The following is an 18,570-nucleotide window of genomic DNA, read 5'->3' on the forward strand; positions in this document are numbered from 1 at the left end:
CCTGGCCACAGTTACACATGAATTCTATGTGGGGCTGTTCCAAAAGCTACAAGTTGTACAGAATGCTGCTGAGTGGAGTAGCTTACTAGAGTAGCTTAAGCTCTTTGTGAGATGATGGGATGGTTTTTTAATGCCAAAAGGAAGCAATATAGTAAAGCAATTCCAAACATAGGAAGCAAAAAATGAATGCACCCTTGTCTTAATCTTGTCCATAGCATACTTAATAATTTTCCACTATAACATTTTACAAGTTTATAAGGAATTATTTCAAGATAAGAAGTCAAAACCTCATTTAAATTATTCATACAAAATTTGTGTTATGCTTTGTTTTTTCAGCTTCCTAGATTTTTTCAGCTTTGTTCTGATAATGTTTGGGGTGTGCGGAAGGCTTGTGCTGAATGTTTTATGGCTGTTTCATGTGCCACATCACAGGAGGTCCGGCGAACAAAATTATCAACACTTTTTATTAACCTTATCAGTGACCCTTCACGATGGGTAAGATGTCAGTTGTTAAGTTCCCCTTTTCCTCCTGCAAGATTCTTGACAATTATTTTGAGAGAGTTTAATTATTGCTTAAAGTATTGATAATATCGTTGACATGTGGAAGAGGGGTAATGTATTATGCAAGGTATAGAAGCTCCACCCTCTGAAGTATTTTGTAGATGTTGATTATGTTTTCAATAACTATTAGGGCTAGAAATTTAAGACAACTCTATCTCCAGAACTTTCGTCATTTTACTTATTTGTTAGATGCCACAACATATTTTATTACTTTGAAAAAGCATAAGGAACAGTGCTGTTATTTGCCAGAACCAAAAGTAAATGTATATGCCCCAAAATGAAACCTTTTATTATGAAAGTAAATATAACCATGCACAGTGAAAGTGTACAGAGGTTCATAAGATGGTTTGACAAAGGGATAAACAATTGGGCAGGAAACAGGATGTGAAAATGCATATATATCTGTTAAACACTTTACAATCTGGTGTGTAATGTTCTTCCCTAGTTGTTACTTGGTTCCTTCTCTAGCTTTAAAAATATGTATTTGAAAATATTTTTGGATTTCCTACTCACCCATTCCAATATTTGCTTTGACAAATTGTGATTTCTTCTAAAAAAATTCTTTCCAGTAGCACCTTAGAGACCAACTAAGTTTGTTCTTGGTATGAGCTTTCGTGTGCATGCACACTTCTTCAGATACACTGAAACAGAAGTCACCAGACCCTTATATATAGTGAGAGAGTTGGGAGGGGTATTACTCAGAAGGGTGGTGGGAATGGGTGATTGGCTGATAGGTGTGGAAAACCTGTTGATGACTGTTAATGACTGCAGTTGGTCTTACAGGAAAAAAGCAAGGGGTGAGATGGCTAAAGATAGCTTTGTCATGTATAATGAGATAAGAATCCAATGTCTTTGTTCAGACCAGGTCTCTCCATGGTTTTAAGTTTGGTAATTAGTTGCAATTCAGCAACTTCTCTTTCCAGTCTATTTCTGAAATTCTTTTGTAGTAAGACAGCTACTTTGAGATCTTGTATAGAATGTCCTGGGAGACGGAAGTGTTCTCCTACTGGTTTCTCTGTCTTGTGATTCCTGATATCAGATTTATGTCCATTTATCCTTTGGCGTAGGGTTTGGTCTGTTTTTCTTCTGTTAAAGATATGTGTATTTCTGTAAGTTCTGAATATAGATGGAAATCTATTGTAGGAATTTATAGTAAAATTGTGGTGAAATATATGTGAATAATGCAAGATCTAGATTAAAATAAGGGGTAGCTAACCTGTGGTCCTCCAGACAGGAGCTGTAGTCCAAGAACATCATCCCTGATAATTTGTCATATTGAGGTTTTTTGGAAGCTGGAGTCTGACAACATCTGCAGGGTTTGCAGGTTCCCCACCCCTCCTCTAGAGTTTGTCAATATTCTCCTGCAGACAGATACGTACTTTAATATGCATATTCAGATACTGGTGTGACACTCAAGTATGTACCCGGTTGTAATGTAATATTCTTGAGGCAGCTAGCATAATGCATTCCCATGTTGGCCTTAGTTCAAGATGCAAGATTTCCTTGCAGCATACCTTGGGGAACTTATGATGTTTCCACTTCTGACAGCTGGAGCACTCATTACAAGCAGCTATATTTAAAGGAACTCTCTGGAATCCATTACTCTAGGTCCGCCAAGCTGCCTTTCAATCCCTGGGGCCTTTTATATCAACGTTTGCTAATCCATCCAGCAGTGGTCAATTTTTTAAAGAAGAAGAATGTAAAAACACTGAGGATCGGAAACTTGCAGAGGAACATAGGTATGGACTGGTTATTAATTTCATTTAAATTCATTGGCTGTTAGCATTTTTTTACTGATACTTTGATTGTACAGATGAAACTTGAAAAATTAGAATATTGTGGAAAAGTTCATTTATGTAAGCAATTGTTTTCATTAGCTACTGGAGTTTAATATATGAGATAGACTCATGACATGCAAAGCGATATATGTAAAGCCTTTATTTGTTATAATTGTGATGATTATGGCATTCAGCTGATGAAAACCCCAAAGTTGAGATTGTTAATTTGGGGTTATCAGTTGTATGCCATAATCATCACAATTATAACAAATAAAGGCTTGACATATCTCGCTTTGCATGTCACGAGTCTATCTCATACATTAGTTTCACCTTTTAAGTTGAATTACTGAAAGAAATGCACCTTTCCACGATACTCTAATTTTTCGAGTTTCACCTGTATGTTCTGCCATTATGAAGGAAATTTCATGTCCCAAGTTCTGAGGTAGGATGGGTTAAAAAAAACACCTCATCTTTTAAACAACCCAACCATTCTGATTATTAGACATACACATTCTCTGGGTCTAGCAATGAAAAAATTGTGGATACAAAATATATGTGCCAATTGTTCATTCTTACTGAAGTACTTAATAATTTTGATGCTGCCTGTTTGTGAGCAACTAAGAAAGGCACAAGTGTCCTTATGTAGACCAGCGGTGACTGACTATGCCAGAAGTTGAGGCTAGTTCATTTTGCATTACAATGCACATACAGCTCCTTATGCTTTGGTGTGACACGTGTCTTTAATTTTGTGTTTGCTTGTTTCTGTCCCAGCATCCTACCACCCTCCATTTTTCCCTCTGTGACCTCCATATTGCAGATTCACCACCCATGTTGTAGCCAAATATGTCTTTATAACCACTCTGGGAGATAACACACACATTTATTTTCTTTGTCCAGCAATGAAAGAATTGTAGATACAGAAGATATCCCAACACATGATGTACAAAGCCAGACAGAGTTGCCTTTATATGCTGATGAGAGTGATTTTTCAGAGACCCTTGAAAATGACAAGGAAGAGAGTAACTCCATGTTGGTTCATTCCCTGCCTGAGACAATGTTTCATTGCACTTCGTCTTCAGAATCATGTCAAGAAGCAGCAAATAAGAACGAACAAAGTTTTGATTGCTGTAGCATTGCAGTATTGCCAGCACCTGCACCGAGTTCCCAGGAAAAACCCCTTTCTGATCAGGAGCTATATAACTCATTCAATTTCTGGAGGACTCCACTTCCCAAGATAGATATTGATTTAGAACTTCAGGAAACTGCAGAAACACTTGATTCAGAAACTCAGGAAGGAGAGCAGGAAGTCGTTGCATCAGCTTCTTCAAACGTTACCATGGCTACAAGGAAGGAGTTGGAAGAAATGATAGAAAATTTGGAACCTCATATAGATGATCCAGATGTTAAAGGTATTAATACATGTTAATACATTCCTAGTTCCAGGTGAGGTGTGAATTAGATGCCTAGAAAAGAAAGACTAAGGCCAATTGATAGAAACTGAAACTGAAATGAATCTTAGAATCGTGTAGGTAAATAGCCTTGATTTATGCAAATACACTATGCTTACTTATAAAGAAAATCAGGTCTCTGTTTTGCACCACTACTCCTCCCCCTTCTGTCCTTCCATTTCCTTTTCTTGATTTCAAACAAAGATATAAATTACAGAGTGAATAAATTGTTATAAGTTAGTTGGGCCAGTTTTCCCTGGCCATTTTACTCCCTGGTTTAAATGTTAAGCTGCCTGTTAAAAAGTGATTTGGGTTATCAAATCCCAACTATATCAACATATTGCAGTACAGTACATTAGAAGTGAAGCTGCAAGCCCAAAATCTCTACCATCCCTATATAGATTAATTTCCAGGAACCTTCAAGAGCTGCAAACATTTTGCATTTCATTGAATATTTTGCTATCAGAAATGTCATGGAACATGCCTCTTGATCCCTGTCCCACTTCACTTTTAAATATGGGTGTAATTCATAATAATTTGCATAAATCTGTGTCTCCATCTGAATACAGTTGCCATCAGGACTGGTTTACAAACCCTCTTCTTGGCAGTTTTCCTGTAAAGTTACTGAATGTTCCTAGGTGCTGCTGAATCTACTATGTATTTTGGAAGATGGTCTCTTTATCTTTTCTCTCTGAATTTGGACACCTCTTAAGAAAGCTTGCATGATGGCTCCTGAGATCAAGGAGCAGGTTTTTGTCTATTGATATAATTGGACACCATTTTGAATCAAGATGGCGTACTGAACCTTTCAAAACTGTGCAAATTTTAATCACCAATTTCAAAATGGTACTCACTTTTTTTGTTTCTTAGAATTCCCAAGCAGTGCTGGGTCTGAGACAGCTAGTGTAATGTAATTCAGCATTAGTTCCAGAAACCTCTATACTAGTTGTTGAGAATCATGAGTGGAAGGGTGGTCATGTGTCCAGTTTGTTGACTTTGCATAGGCATCTGGTTGGCCACTGTGAGAACAGAATGCTGGATTAGATAGGCCTTTTCCAGCAGGGCTCTCCTTATGTTCATATGAAAGATAAAAGTTCTCATAGCAGGATCCATCACCATATTAGGGGTGTTGGTTGCAGTACATCTCTTTATGAACCATGGAAGAAACAGGTCAGCTGCCTCTTACATCCAAAACAAAAACCAGTCTGTCCATTTCATTACTACTACTTAACCCTTCCAAGTATGTCTCTTGAATCTTGGATTACTCCCATTGGTCATTGTGCTAATTTACTAATTTAATCCATAAATGGTTAATTGCAGGAAATGGGCTAGAAAATGAACTACTCTATCTACTAATGATGTCAGATACCAAATAGTGACTCTGGACGGCTTATTATAGTCTCAACTCCCTTGGCTTAGGTTTGAATACAGAATCTCAAAATACACTTTATCCCACCCTTGCGTTTTACAGCAGATTTGCTTAAATGAATTTTCACTTGCAGGCAGCTTGCCAACATGAGTACTACTGAGTAGCTTCTTAAGTATTGTATCTATTAGAGGACTTTCTGAAAGTTGGGATTCAGTACTTGAAATGTTCCCTATGCGAATGCACCACAGGAAGTGTTTTAGAATTATGCTCCTCCGTGAAGTAATCACATAGCAACTTACTGTGTTGTGAAGTAGAAAGGAAGTAAGAAAGAGCACTTCAGGAAACAGAAGCTGCAGATGATAAAAAAAACAGGAGGATGTTGTATTGCTGTGCAAGCATTGTATTTTAGCAACAACACACATAACTAAAATAACAGAATTTACTAAATGAAGGAAATAAGAGGTAGTATAAATTAAATCAGGGCTTCCCAAACTTGAGTCTCCAACTGTTTTGGTGTACAACTCCCATCATCCCTAGCTGGTAGGATAGGACCAGCTGTCAGGGATGATGTGAACTGTCGTGCAAAAACAGCTGGAGACCCATGTTTAGAAAACCCTGAATTAGACTAAACAGATCATTGCCCTGAAATTTCCCCAGATAACCTAATGTGGTCTGACCAAGGCAGAACAGAGCGGTACTATGACTTCCCTTGATCAGGACACTAGACTTCTGTTAATGCATAAGCTTTTTTTGCTGTTTACTCATGTTAAGTTAGGGTCTACTAAGACCCGTAAATCCTTTTCACAAGGTACTACTGGTAGGCCAGGTATCCCCCATTTTTGCAGCTGGCTTTTCCTGCCTAAGTATAAAACCTTACATTTGTCCCTGTTAAAATTCATTTTGTTCGTTTGGACCCAGTTCTCCAATCTATTAAGGTCAGTTTGAACTAGGTCTGAGCTCTACTTACCTACCTCATTTTATGCTTGTTTTAATAAGTAGCTGAAAGTGCTTCCCATCACATTCTCAGTTACTTGTACACATTTACATTGCTTTAAAGCCATAATTGTCTCTGCTGCTCTTCTTCCTTTGCCCTTACAGTCATCTGCTGTGTTCCCCGTGCTTCAAATCTTATTTAGTCTTTAATCTTATTCCCTGTAGTGGTTAACATGTTGTTCTTTTAATGCCACAGTACTACATTGGATATGATTACATAATAAATCACATGGGTTGTCACAGCCAATGTCATATAATGCACATGTTGCATTAGAGAGGACAGCATGACATGTTTTGTGTAATGGTTTGGTAGTCACCAGGTTTTAGGTAGTGTGAGAGAGATACATTTTGATTTGAACTGGGGGAGTTGGGGAGGTTTCAACTGAATGGGAAAGGAGCCAAAAGCAAGGTGTTTTGGTATTGATGCTAACCGTTGTATGATTCATATGAAGTTGCAGAGTCAAACAAGGATAAAAGCCAATACTGATTAGTGGTGGTGCCCCCAAATTATTCTATACCTGAATGACATTTATTTCCTTAAAGTTTCACAATAAATTCTTTCACTTTCAGGACCTAAAAAAATGGTCCTGAAATTGCAGTATCTAGTTCCTTTGATTTTAAGACATTTTGGAAAGTAGCCTCTCAGGTATGATTTTGATAAAGGGACAAATGCTTTTGCAAAAGATTTTAAAAGATGACTAGTAATAATGTGTGATGAGTAGGTGAGAGAGTTGTGAGGTAGGGTCCAATTATTCAAATATCACCTCAACTGTGAGTTCACTACACCAGAGTAGACAGACTTAAGGCTTGCAAAATATACGGTATTTTTTTTACTAAACCCCAAGATCTACTCAAAGCTGCCTAGTGCAAGAGGTAGGCACATAAAAAGTTGAGGTCTAGGAATCCTGAATGGAGCTCACAATCATTCACACAAAACTCTAATTTGGGTTACCCCAAGCTTTCTACATTTCAGCAGTATAATTTAGGGTGGCAGGTAGAGGTATCAGTTTGCTGCTATTCTCACGCAATTGGGAGTCAGAAGCCCATGCCAATCTACTGCTAAGCATGTACAAGTAGATCTAGATCTAACTTCTGCCCACAGCCTTTGGTAAGTTTCTCTATCTCCTTTCCTTCCCCATTCCCCTCAAATTGGAGATAATAAAACTGGCATCTCTTTAAGGATGTCACAAGAATGAATAAAGTAGTGAATAGAGAAATAGTTAAGCATTCAATGTATGTTATGATTACCATTAATAATTATATGAATGCTTTTATTATTCATTATATGGCTACATGCAGTTCATGTCAGCAAGGCTTGCTTAGTTGTGCCTAGCAAATCCTAATTCAATCACCAGTTAGATCCCAGTGTCACGGTTCTTATAGTTGCATATTCAACACTGAAGCTTTGTTTGGTTTCTTCAAAAGAAGATTCTGCCCCCCCCCAGTCTTTTGAAAAGCCTAAAAACCTAGGCTGAACATAACTAACACAGTGACCCCTGTCTCAAATGGCAAATGGCCAGAAACAATGGCTTCCCCAGTATGAATTGCTTCTTTCAGCTCCTTACTGAATATAACAACCACTAATACAGCTGACTGTGTAGCAGCAGGAGACCATACAGTCAACTTTGTTGACCACCACTGATGCCTATAGTCTATGGTGGTCAATTTGTGCAGTAACAAGAACATACCGGTAACAATATATGTAATGAGATAAAGCTCCATAACTACTTTAAATACTCTGGATGTATAAATTAGCAGAATTTGCATATCATGAACATGCAGGTCTTTGAATCAGCTGTGAGTGGACAATACTATATATACCCCTACATTGTTACTATCAAAATATGCAAGACTTTAAACAGTTTAAAGACTTTACACCTTAGCAGCAAGATAATTCCATAGCCACAGGGCATTTCTGTCAAGGCCCTGCTTCCATCAGTGGAGGTTCTCAACTGCTGTGTTAATGGAATGTGAAGCAGGGTGTGGGGGAAGTACTACTGCACCACTGAAATGTTTGTGTAATGGGTGTAGAACAAGTTTTTGACCTACTTGCCCCCTTCCTTACATGCACAGCACAAGTGGAGGTGCTCTCTGCTGCCCTCCGAGCCTCAAGCCTGGACCCTCAGGAGGAAACGACAGCAGGCATTGGCAAGTCAGTGGATTCTCAGAATGAGCTGAGCATCAAAGATCAACTGAGCTTTACATCCATTCAGGATAACCCAGTGCCTTTAATCAATGATACTGTTGAGGTAAATATTTGGCTGCTATGAATTTTATCACTTGAGCATCTGTCAGTTAATGTCAGAAAACAAGTAGCTTCATTTTCATATGCTGTAGCATTTGCTTTTGAGTAAAATATGCATGGGATAGTGCTGCAGAGTATGCCTGCATTGTAAGTTGTTGTTTTTAACTTTCCACCACAGGACATTGTAGAATCTGCTCTGCGTTATATTCATAATGATTCCGACTTTAGCACTAATAGTAGTTTCAGCCCCGAAGAAGAAAAAAAATCTAAAATTCAGGTATTTTTAAAGAGTTTTCTCCTTGTACATGAGAGAAACTGCAACTTAAAAGTAATTTTACATGTAATGTATGATCCGACACCTGTAAGTATAATTTTTACTTTGCTTAAATTGTGCACTGTACGTTTCTCCCTCTTTTTTTTTTTTAAAAAAAATCTGAACTTTGATATTTAAAATTGAAACCTGAGCCTCCTCACTCAGACTACTGTTGTCCCCTTGAGAGCATCATCAGTTGCAGTTGGCAATAATTTCTATTAACTGCACACCGGTCTAGTGAGTGTGTTGAGAGATGGCTTGTACTATGCGCAAGCTTTTCTGTTTCCCCTTTGCCTTGATGGCTTCAGGCACCTGTAGACAAAACAGAAACATCGCAGCCCATATAATCAGCAAGGTGGTACTGTGTTTCTCCTAAAATAAGACATAGCCATAAAATAAGCCATAAGAGGATTTCTATGCATTTGCGAAATATAAGCCGTTCCCCGAAAATAAGCCATACCCCGAAAATAAGCCATAGTGACGCGGCACCTCCCATTAAAACAGCCTGGAGAGGCGTGGCTATGCAGCGTACTGATGTGACGCGGTTAAAATAAGACATCCCCTGAAAATAAGCCATACTGTGTTTTGTTGAGGGGGAAAAAATATAAGACGGTGTCTTATTTTAGGAGAAACACGGTAGCTAATCCTGTTACCCTGAGTCACCGCTTCCCTTGTACTCTCAGGACCTAGGGCACATGTGACAACCTTCAACCTATGGGGACTGCACATGACTCCCAGCCTCATTTTATGGCTTCTCCCTCAAGTTTCACCAGCAGCCGTCCTATTGGCCTGCAGGAGAGGGAGGGAGATGGGATTGCAGGGCCCCTCCATCAGCTCTGTTGAAAGGTGAGCAACTTCGTTCCTGCTCTCCTTAAAAAGTTCCCATTTATACATGTAACAAGATGGTTATTAGATAAATAATGTAACCTAAGAAATTGAATTTTGTTTTTCATTCTCTCTCCCTGGAGTCTTAACATTTGTAATTAATTAATTTTAAGGCGATGTAGTTTTCTCAGAACATATGCTTAAATTCATATGCTTTGCGTTATAGGACATTGTACCTCAGGCCTTGCTGGACCAGTATTTATCCATGACTGATCCCTCTCGAGCTCAGACTGTTGATACGGAGATTGCAAAGCACTGTGCCTACAGCCTTCCAGGTGTGGCACTTACCTTAGGTAGACAGAACTGGCACTGTCTGAAAGATACTTATGAGACATTAGCCTCTGACATGCAGGTAATGTTATAGCTCTTTATAAGACCTGAAAGTACTTGGATACCATGTGCAATTTGAAATTGTATGCTTTGGCTTCTCTAGTCTTCCAGAAACTAGTCTAAGGTTCTTAATGTAATGGGAAAGCAGAAATGTTGGGCCACTTCTCTTTACTATAGCATTCTTGATGTTTTCTTGAGAATAGGGATATCTGAGGGGAAGGGGTGGTAACTACTTGTGTCCTGGAAGGAGAATTTGCACATGTCTTTATCATATTTTTCTTTCGAGGGGAGGAATCCTATACATAGTAGGCTAGTGTAAAGCAAACCAGTGTAAATTAAGCTGGCATAAAGTTACTCCAGATCCAAACTCCATTCAGCAGTAAGGCTGCTGCTGGCTAAGACAGCCTAAGGCTGGCAAAGGGAAAGTGAGCCTTTGAGTTACACCATCCTGTTTACTGTCTTAATTTACACTGGGTTGCCAGATTACATGACCAAGATGAACAGGCTTAGGATCCTGCCCCTGTCATACCCCTTTTCCAGGGTTTATGCTGGTTTAAGATCTACTAGGCTTGGCTCAGCCAACTGGGCTCCATCTGGGCTAGAATGGGGAATATAATCTGGCAGATCTCTGCCTGAGTTGAAGATTAAGGAGTTCAGCAGTGTAGCCTGACTGTGCTGGGAACCTCCCAGTTCAGCCAGAGATCTGCTGAATCCTAACCTACTCATTCTGGCAGATCTTGCTGTAAGATTGCTCTGTAAGGCATAAATAACCTGTTGGATTTCTTTTTTCCATTTATGCTGATCAACTAATAGATTTGCTGTAGGAACAACTTGCTCTAATATAATTTCTGAAACCCCCCAGCATTCTTCCTTTTTGAATTCAGTGCAATGAATCTGCTAAACTCATAAAATAATTCAAAGGAAGGATTAGAAAAGAACTTTGTTCTGTGCCAACATTTATCCCAAGAGTTTGCGATAGCATTCATACAAGGCCAGAGTTTACCAGCTGTATGGGATTAATCTTACTATGTCTAAAATTCCGGACAAATCAGTAAAATAGAATTATAAGCACAATCGTGTGTTGTTTTGGCAGTGGTGAAGAGAGCCTAGGATTGTACTTCAGACACCTATGCAAGGGATGCCCGATCCTTTGGCTGTGGTGCTAGAATTTTGAAAAGGTTCCTCCTCTGCTGGGTTTGCAGGAACACAAAAGGTCTTCTGGGGAACAGGTAGAGGAAGTTAGGACATCTTTTGTTTTCTCCTGTTGCCCCCAAAAAGTTGTAATAAGGGATTGAATGGAATGAGAACATGCTTAACATTTTTTTGTTGTTTAGGAAAGCTGACCCAAACAATTTCTATTTTGTATAAACTGCTTAGAATTGTGGTTTTTATGATTAAGTGGTATATAAATCTCTATATATTATCACTCAAATAAAAAGTTTGTCTTAAGTCCCTTTCTCAGCAGTAAATAGTAACTGAATTAATATGTTAACTGATTGTAAGTTGAGAGATGCTTGGCTTTTTGTTGAAAAGAGCCCCACATCTTCTCTGTTTCCAGTAATATCTAATAAATAAAAATACATAATGTTATTTAATTGCATTGAAAATTTTGTTAGGCCAGGATAGACTTGCCCAGAGCACCATGATGTCCAACATGGGTTTTATGTTACTAGACTTCACCAGAGGAAAGAAGACATGCATGGAAACAGCCATGTCTACTTTTTGTCTAGTTCCAGCCTTCAAATCAAGCTGTAAATGTGTAGATTGTTTTAATTACTTTTGTTCCGTGGAGTGAGTGAAAAATAATATTTTTATTTTATCAGCTGTTGTAAAATAATCTGCTTGCTTTCGGTTGCTGTACTCTTGGCTGTGCAACAAATTAACCCTAGCCTTGAATAAGTTGTATGATTTGCTAACAAGTTGGCCTTGTGCATTGTTTCCTCTTAGTGGAAAGTTCGAAGAACATTGGCATTCTCTATACATGAACTTGCAGTCATTCTTGGAGACCAGCTTACAGCTGGTGATCTGGTTCCAGTCTTCAATGGCTTCTTAAAGGACCTTGATGAAGTCAGAATTGGTGTGCTTAAGCATCTGCATGATTTTCTGAAGGTACATACTCCTTTTATGCATACAAAATAATCATCCCTTTTCCTCCTCCCTGCATGCATGCTTCTGTGGTGATGGATCATTAAATTTATAAACTTTTAGTATTTAAAAACAAAATAAAAAATAAAAAAATCCTTCCAGTAGCACCTTAGAGACCAACTAAGTTTGTTCTTGGTATGAGCTTTCGTGTGCATGCACACTTCTTCAGATACACTGAAATAGAAGTCACCAGACCCTTATATATAGAGTCAGGAGGGGTATTACTCAGAAGGATGGTGGGAATGGGTGATTGGCTGATGGGTGTTGATGACTGTTAACGACTGCAATTAGTCCTAAAGGGGCGAGATGGCTATTTAGTATTTAGTAAAACTTGAAGAATATCATGTGATGAAACCGAAGATGTGTTTAATTTCTGCCATCATTCACATTGTATATTGCATTACTGTCTTGTTCCGGGATATTTCATAGAAATTCTGCAATAGCCTCATAAACTATAATCAACTATATTTTGTATGATTCTGAAAACATTCATCTTTATTTTTCCAGCTTCTTCACCCTGATAAAAGGCGGGAATATCTGTACCAGCTTCAGGAATTCTTAGTCACAGATAACAGCAGGAACTGGCGTTTCCGAGCAGAACTTGCTGAGTAAGTTTTAGTAGTAAACTATGCTGTCTAAATGCTAGACCTGATTATTATTAATATAGAATTACCATATCACTTCTGTTTGGGCACAGTTTAGGTTCTGAGAAGGTGGAAAGACCCACTAGTTTTTTTATTCCACTTGCCAGATGGGAGGCTGAAACTTAGGGTCTATGTATGGTTAACTAAAAAGTAAGGTTTTGTGTTCAATGGGACTTGGTCCCAAGAAAATTTAACTTATTGGAATTTATTGCTGAGTAAGCATGCTTGGAATTGTAGTGCATGGATCTTTTAGATCTAAGAAAGAGCAGAACCAAACTTCTCCACCCCATCACCAGCACAAGGGCATGCTCCATTTCAACTCCAGAAAGAGGCTGCTGAGTTGCCTTATAATGAATGAACACTCCAGCAGCAATTGGTGGCCATTAGAGCAGGTGGTAAGATACAGGGAGTTCCTCCTGCACTGTATCTTTTCTTCAGAGAGACTACTAGATCAGGCTGGAACACACATCTCTGCTCTTCTATGCCAGTGTGGTGTGTAGCGCCAGTGTGGTGTAGTGGTTAAGAGCAGTGGACTCATAATCTGGTGAACCGGGTTCGATTCCACGCTCCTCCACATGCAGCTGCTGGGTGACCTTGGGCTAGTCACACTTCTCTCTGAAGTCTCTCAGCCCCACTCACCTCACATAGTGTTTGTTGTGGGGGAGGAAGGGAAAGGAGAATGTTAGCCGCTTTGAGACTCCTTACAGGAGCGATAAAGTGGGATATCAAATCCAGACTCCTCCTCCTCCTCCTCCTCCTCCTCCTCCTCCTCTTCTTCTTCTTCTTCTTCTTCTTCTTCTTCTTCCTCCTCCTCCTCCTCCTCCTCAAATATTCACCTTTGCTTGCAGCACATAGCTTCTTTTTAATGATCATTTTCATGATTGGTTAGCAGTTTTAAGTCCATTGTTTATTTTATTTTTGTAGGCAGCTGATCTTACTTCTAGATCTGTATAGTGCCAGAGACATATACGATTACCTACGACCTATTGCTCTCAGCCTTTGTGCAGACAAGGTTTCCTCTGTTCGTTGGATTTCCTTCAAACTGGTATGAGCTATAATGTAAACGTTAAAAATGGAATTTGACTTAGTAACCATTTTAGCAGGTAATCCATGTACTGGGTCCTTTGCTTATTTTCTAGGTTAGTGAAATGGTAAAGAAGCTGTATAGTGCTCCACCACCAACATTTGTGGTCGATCTCATGAATGAACTGGTTGAAACGTTCTGCAGGTGCCAAAAGTGGTCTGGCAGGCAAACATTCGCATTTATTTGCCAGGTAAGAGATTCATGAATTATTCTTATTTTCCTGACATGTAAGCTGCTGCTACAAAGCTACAAGTTTTTCCATTTTCAACACTGAATTATTTCTGGATTTCAGAAATTGATGATGGGTATAAGAAGAAGTTAGTAAGAGTAGCTAACTGGATGGTATTCGTGAACTCTGCTCCTTACAAAAAGATAAAGAGCTTTTGGAGGTTGAGCCTAATGATGATTATCATTCTCTTGTCCTAATTTATTGTGTGTTATCCAAAAATATGTCTCCTTGAAGCTTTCCATGTGAATGGCTAGCTGTGTGTATCTGGAGAAGGGGGAATGGGTGGGGAGCAGCCCCAAATCCAAGAAAGCAAAAAGAAGAGAGCTTCAGAATGACCCTATAGATATTTTATTGCCATTATAGAGGCTTTCCTCCTGCTTTTTGGGGAAGTCTAAAACAGTTACTTTATCTTCTTTTCAGACTATCATAGAAGATGACTGCCTGCCAATGGATCAGTTTGCTGAGCATCTATTGCCCCATTTACTGCTCTTGGCCTCAGATCGAGTTCCAAACGTTCGAGTCCTACTTGCAAAAACATTAAGGCAAACGCTTCTAGAGAAAGGTTTGTGGACTCAAGTACTCTTGCAGCATTTCCTGCTCTGTAGAAACCACACATTTCCTGTATGCATCCTTCCAGTGTAGTATTAGCTAGTAAATATACTCTCATGCCATTGTTTTTTCCTCAAGCACATCTTTTGTTCTGGATTGGTTCCTGATGTTTGAAATACTTGTAACAAGGGATGGAAAAAAGTTAACATTTAGGAGGCTGTGGGAATTTCCTAGGTACCAAGTGGCTAACTTTTTTGGCCTAAGAGTTGCATTCAGCCTTGGCTAGTACTTCAGGGTCTACAACAGCTGAGAACAGGGGTTATGGCCACCTCTCTGCATGATTTGCATTCTATCAGGGTGCTGGGCGTTGTTCACTTCAGCATGGTCTCTATTCTCCCCTTCCTTTTGCCACTGACACCAAAACTGATGCAATTCTAGAGGACCAGAAAAGTTGCTGGGGCAGGCCAGGCCAGCTACCCATAGAGGAATCGTATCCAATTGGCAGGAGTTTTCACTTGAGACATGGCTGAAAAACGTAAAAAGGTGGTGGTAGTATTATTATTTATTCTGCTTGTATTCTACACCTTTACAGCTATTTTTGCACTGTAGTGAAAACATATAAAAACTACAAAACCAAAACAACAGCATGAGACAACCAGCACATTAGTAACACTGCTACGTCCAGGGTATTGAAGCTTGGGTGAAGAAGTATGCTGTTAGCAGCACAGGGGACAACTGCCATTTCCCAGGGAAGGAATTGCACCATTGGGGCACTGCCCTGTGTTGTGTCACATTATCATGGACCATGCCCATTGGTAGGATCAAGAACAGGGTTTCCCCTCCTGATCTCAAAACATACCGGTAGGTCAGTAGGTAAGGGAGAGGCATTCCTTTAAGTACTTGGATCCTAAGCTGTACCCAGTAGGTCACAGGCATCCAGTACAGTGCTTTAAGGATTTGTGACTTTTCCCTGCTCAACCTTGCAGTATAGATGACTTCTCAGTGAATGTTGATTATAACTAGCACCTTAAATTGAGCCAGAAGAATGTGGGAGCCTGTGATGTATACTTTCTACAACTCAGTCATGATAGGCAGGGTCCTTTTTGTTTTTGTTTATGCCAAATTATGATATATATAAATGATTTAAAAATGTTAGTTTTTGTATGTGTTTTGTATAAATTTTCTGTACTGGTAGCAAAAAAAAATATAACATTGACTTTGCATCCTAATTTGGGGTTTTATAAGAAGCGTATCTTTTGTGATGCTACCTTTTCCTTTATAAAAAAAGAATCTCTTGCTTTTTCTCCATACAGAGTATTTTTTAACATGTGTCAGTGCTCACCAAGAAGCAGTGGAGCAGACAATTGTGGCCCTCCAAATGGATAATGATAATGACGTAAAATACTTTGCAAGCACCCACCCTGCCAGTACCAAAATTGCAGATGATGCCATGAGCACAGCCTCTTCAACTTACTAAAAGTAGTCCCTGAATGTTGCTATAATTTTAATTTTTAAAAAAACCAAAAACATTACAAAATCGCAGGGCAATCCTCAAGTGCTCCTAAAATGGATGACTGAAAACTCTTTTTTTTCCCATGGAGGAATGAATTTCTTGCCAGACTTTTAACTTCAGTTGGATGTTATCTAAACCTGAGACCAAGGATTTTAAGAGTCAAGGAAAAAATAAAAATAAACATTACCTGTTGAATCTTGACTCTAGAACAACTTTGCTCAGAGGATTGTATTTGCCACCGGAGCCTTAAATCTTCTGTCTTCCTGAATATGTGAAACTTGAATTGGCTGAGCATTTTCAGTGTAGAAGGGATGTGATTTCCAGAGACCGGCATTTGTTTTCTCCTGAGGAGTTAATGTAACAAGCTCCCCCCACCCCCTTAGGAACTGATAGCTGAAATTCTCATACCCTATAAAGGCAGATTTGTACCAAGAAGCAAGAGACACCTCCAGTATTAGCTATTAAAAATTTTTATCCTTGAAAAGACTTAATTTGTATGCAGCTGGGCACCTCCTTAAGTGTGAATAGTTTTGATGTGTGTAAAAGAGGGAAAAGTAGAGATTTGGTGTTTGTTTTCTCCCCTTAAGGGCCCAGTGTTAACACTAACAAGAATTTGATTGTAAACCTTTAAACACAGCATATTGCTGTACTCGTTAGCAGAAAACTCCACTGAGTACCTGTGTCCTAATGTGTTTTTCATGCTGGTCATGACCTGAAGGAAACCTGTTAGCACATGTACTTCACATCAGGTATTTTTAACTTGATCATGATCGGCTCTAAGGTGCAACTTCTCTTCATATACTGTACATATCTGTGACCACTCTTGGGAGGGCTGCAGTCTTTAATCATGCTATTTCAAACTGTTGTGATAAAATGTTCTCTCCTTGTCCAAATAAAAAGAAAATTTATTAATAAGAGTGAATGGAATCTCCTTCTCTTAATACCGTATAAAAGCTTGCAAATAGGGAATGCTTTTATCAAGTCTCTCCTTTTTCTGTTCTGATGGTGGTATGTGGGTCTAAAATTGTGTGTTTAACTTCTCGTGGCGATTATGTGTGTGTGTGTTACCCAAGGACAGGTGGATGTCCTACTCTGAAGAAATGTGTGTAACTGGTATTGTGTATGTATGTCCCCAGGCTGAAAACTTGGTTCAAGAGTCATAATGGGAGGGGGGGGCGGATGGGGGACTGACAAAAGCTGAACATGTTCATGGTGGCTAGTTATCGATGTGCAAAGTGGCTATTCAAATCATGGAGTTAGAAATGCATAACAATGAATGCTGATTCTGCCTTATTTCTTTTCATATAGTAGTAGTAGCTCCCTACTATGATATACTATGTTCAGTGATGTGGGTTCTTTTACACGTGTGTGTGTGTATTTGTGTGTACATGAATTTATATGCATACGCTACTACCTCAACTTGTGATGTTCAGATAAAACCATTAAGTTAGTTATTTGGAAGCTCTGAGAAGCTGAGCTTTCAAAGAAATGTGTTGAACTTGTTTGAACTAAAACATACTTTGTAAATCTGTAGAGACCAAGTATTCATGGCCAGATCCTGGCCTGATAATCAGTATTAGAAAACTAGGCTGCCTGAAAGTAGTATGGCACACTAATGCTCTGATGGAGTAGGAAGGCTGGGTTGTAACAATGTGGCATGGGGTGTTCCAGTTCAGACAGCGTTCTAAATCTCATGCAGTCTCCTGGAGCATGTTCACAATGAGCCATGATGCTGGTTTGTTATTTGGATCCCACAAGTCTGTTGCAAAACAATACACAACAGACTGCCATTGCCCCCTACCACCTTCCTTTGACTTGTTTTTGTATTGTTTTTTCAGTGTGTCTAATGCTGGTATGCTTCTGTATTGAAGTGCTCTTTTTATCATTTTTAGAACTATAGGCTCCTTTATTCCTTGAGCTACATATTGGGCTTTTTTAAAATGGTTGTATTCATGCCCTGCTTTTTACTTAGGGTTTATAGCTGCTTAACTTTAGCAATGCTGCAGTATCTGACCACTTGCCGCACCCCATATTGTCTATTAGAAAACACCACAATCTGGAAAAGCATACCCAATTCTAAGTCCATGCAGCCTTTTAAAAAAATGTTTAAACCTGCATTTGCTTTCATAAAAGTGTTAGAATAAATGTACAGTGATTAATTCAACCAGTTCTTCATATTCATGTGATTGACTAATCCTTTTCTTTCAGCTTGTTCTTTCCCATCACCTGCCATCTAGTGGAAAAACATACTCGTTTTGATCATAACATGTCAAACTTGCCAGATTTTTTTTGTACTGTTACCACACAGACAGCTGCTTAATATTTACTTCAGCTATCATGAAGCGGCAACAATGCTGACTGCAAATTAACGGTGCAAATGTATGCACATCTATTCAAAAGCAAGCCTTATTGAATTTGCTCCCATCTCAACAGACTGCAAATGCTGTCTGTAGGTGTTCCCAGCTGCACAGTCTCTATTACACA

The 18,570-nt window shown here is 39.0% G+C and overlaps 1 protein-coding gene across 11 annotated transcripts in view; it reads left to right on the plus strand.

Moving 5' to 3' along the window:
• The window catches only part of PPP4R1 (protein phosphatase 4 regulatory subunit 1), a 40,894-nt gene extending 22,357 nt beyond the window's left edge, over positions 1-18,537 (plus strand). For 9 of the 11 annotated variants that reach the window (XM_033154892.1, XM_033154894.1, XM_033154898.1 and 6 more), the window contains 12 exons: positions 337-495; positions 2,170-2,300; positions 3,237-3,748; positions 8,223-8,398; positions 8,573-8,671; positions 9,759-9,944; positions 11,870-12,031; positions 12,575-12,675; positions 13,636-13,756; positions 13,851-13,985; positions 14,445-14,586; positions 15,887-16,997. In XM_033154892.1, coding sequence (XP_033010783.1) covers positions 337-495; positions 2,170-2,300; positions 3,237-3,748; positions 8,223-8,398; positions 8,573-8,671; positions 9,759-9,944; positions 11,870-12,031; positions 12,575-12,675; positions 13,636-13,756; positions 13,851-13,985; positions 14,445-14,586; positions 15,887-16,050 — 2,088 coding nt within the window. In that variant the 3' untranslated portion in view covers positions 16,051-16,997. Of the gene's footprint in view, positions 1-336; positions 496-2,169; positions 2,301-3,236; positions 3,749-8,222; positions 8,399-8,572; positions 8,672-9,758; positions 9,945-11,869; positions 12,032-12,574; positions 12,676-13,635; positions 13,757-13,850; positions 13,986-14,444; positions 14,587-15,886; positions 16,998-18,294 lie in introns of those variants that run through there. The other 2 variants (XM_033154891.1, XM_033154890.1) reach the window with 2 other exon arrangements.
• The last annotated feature ends 33 nt before the right edge of the window (positions 18,538-18,570 follow it).

Source organism: Lacerta agilis, chromosome 7 (genome assembly GCF_009819535.1).
Source record: "Lacerta agilis isolate rLacAgi1 chromosome 7, rLacAgi1.pri, whole genome shotgun sequence".
Lineage (NCBI taxonomy): Eukaryota > Metazoa > Chordata > Lepidosauria > Squamata > Lacertidae > Lacerta > Lacerta agilis.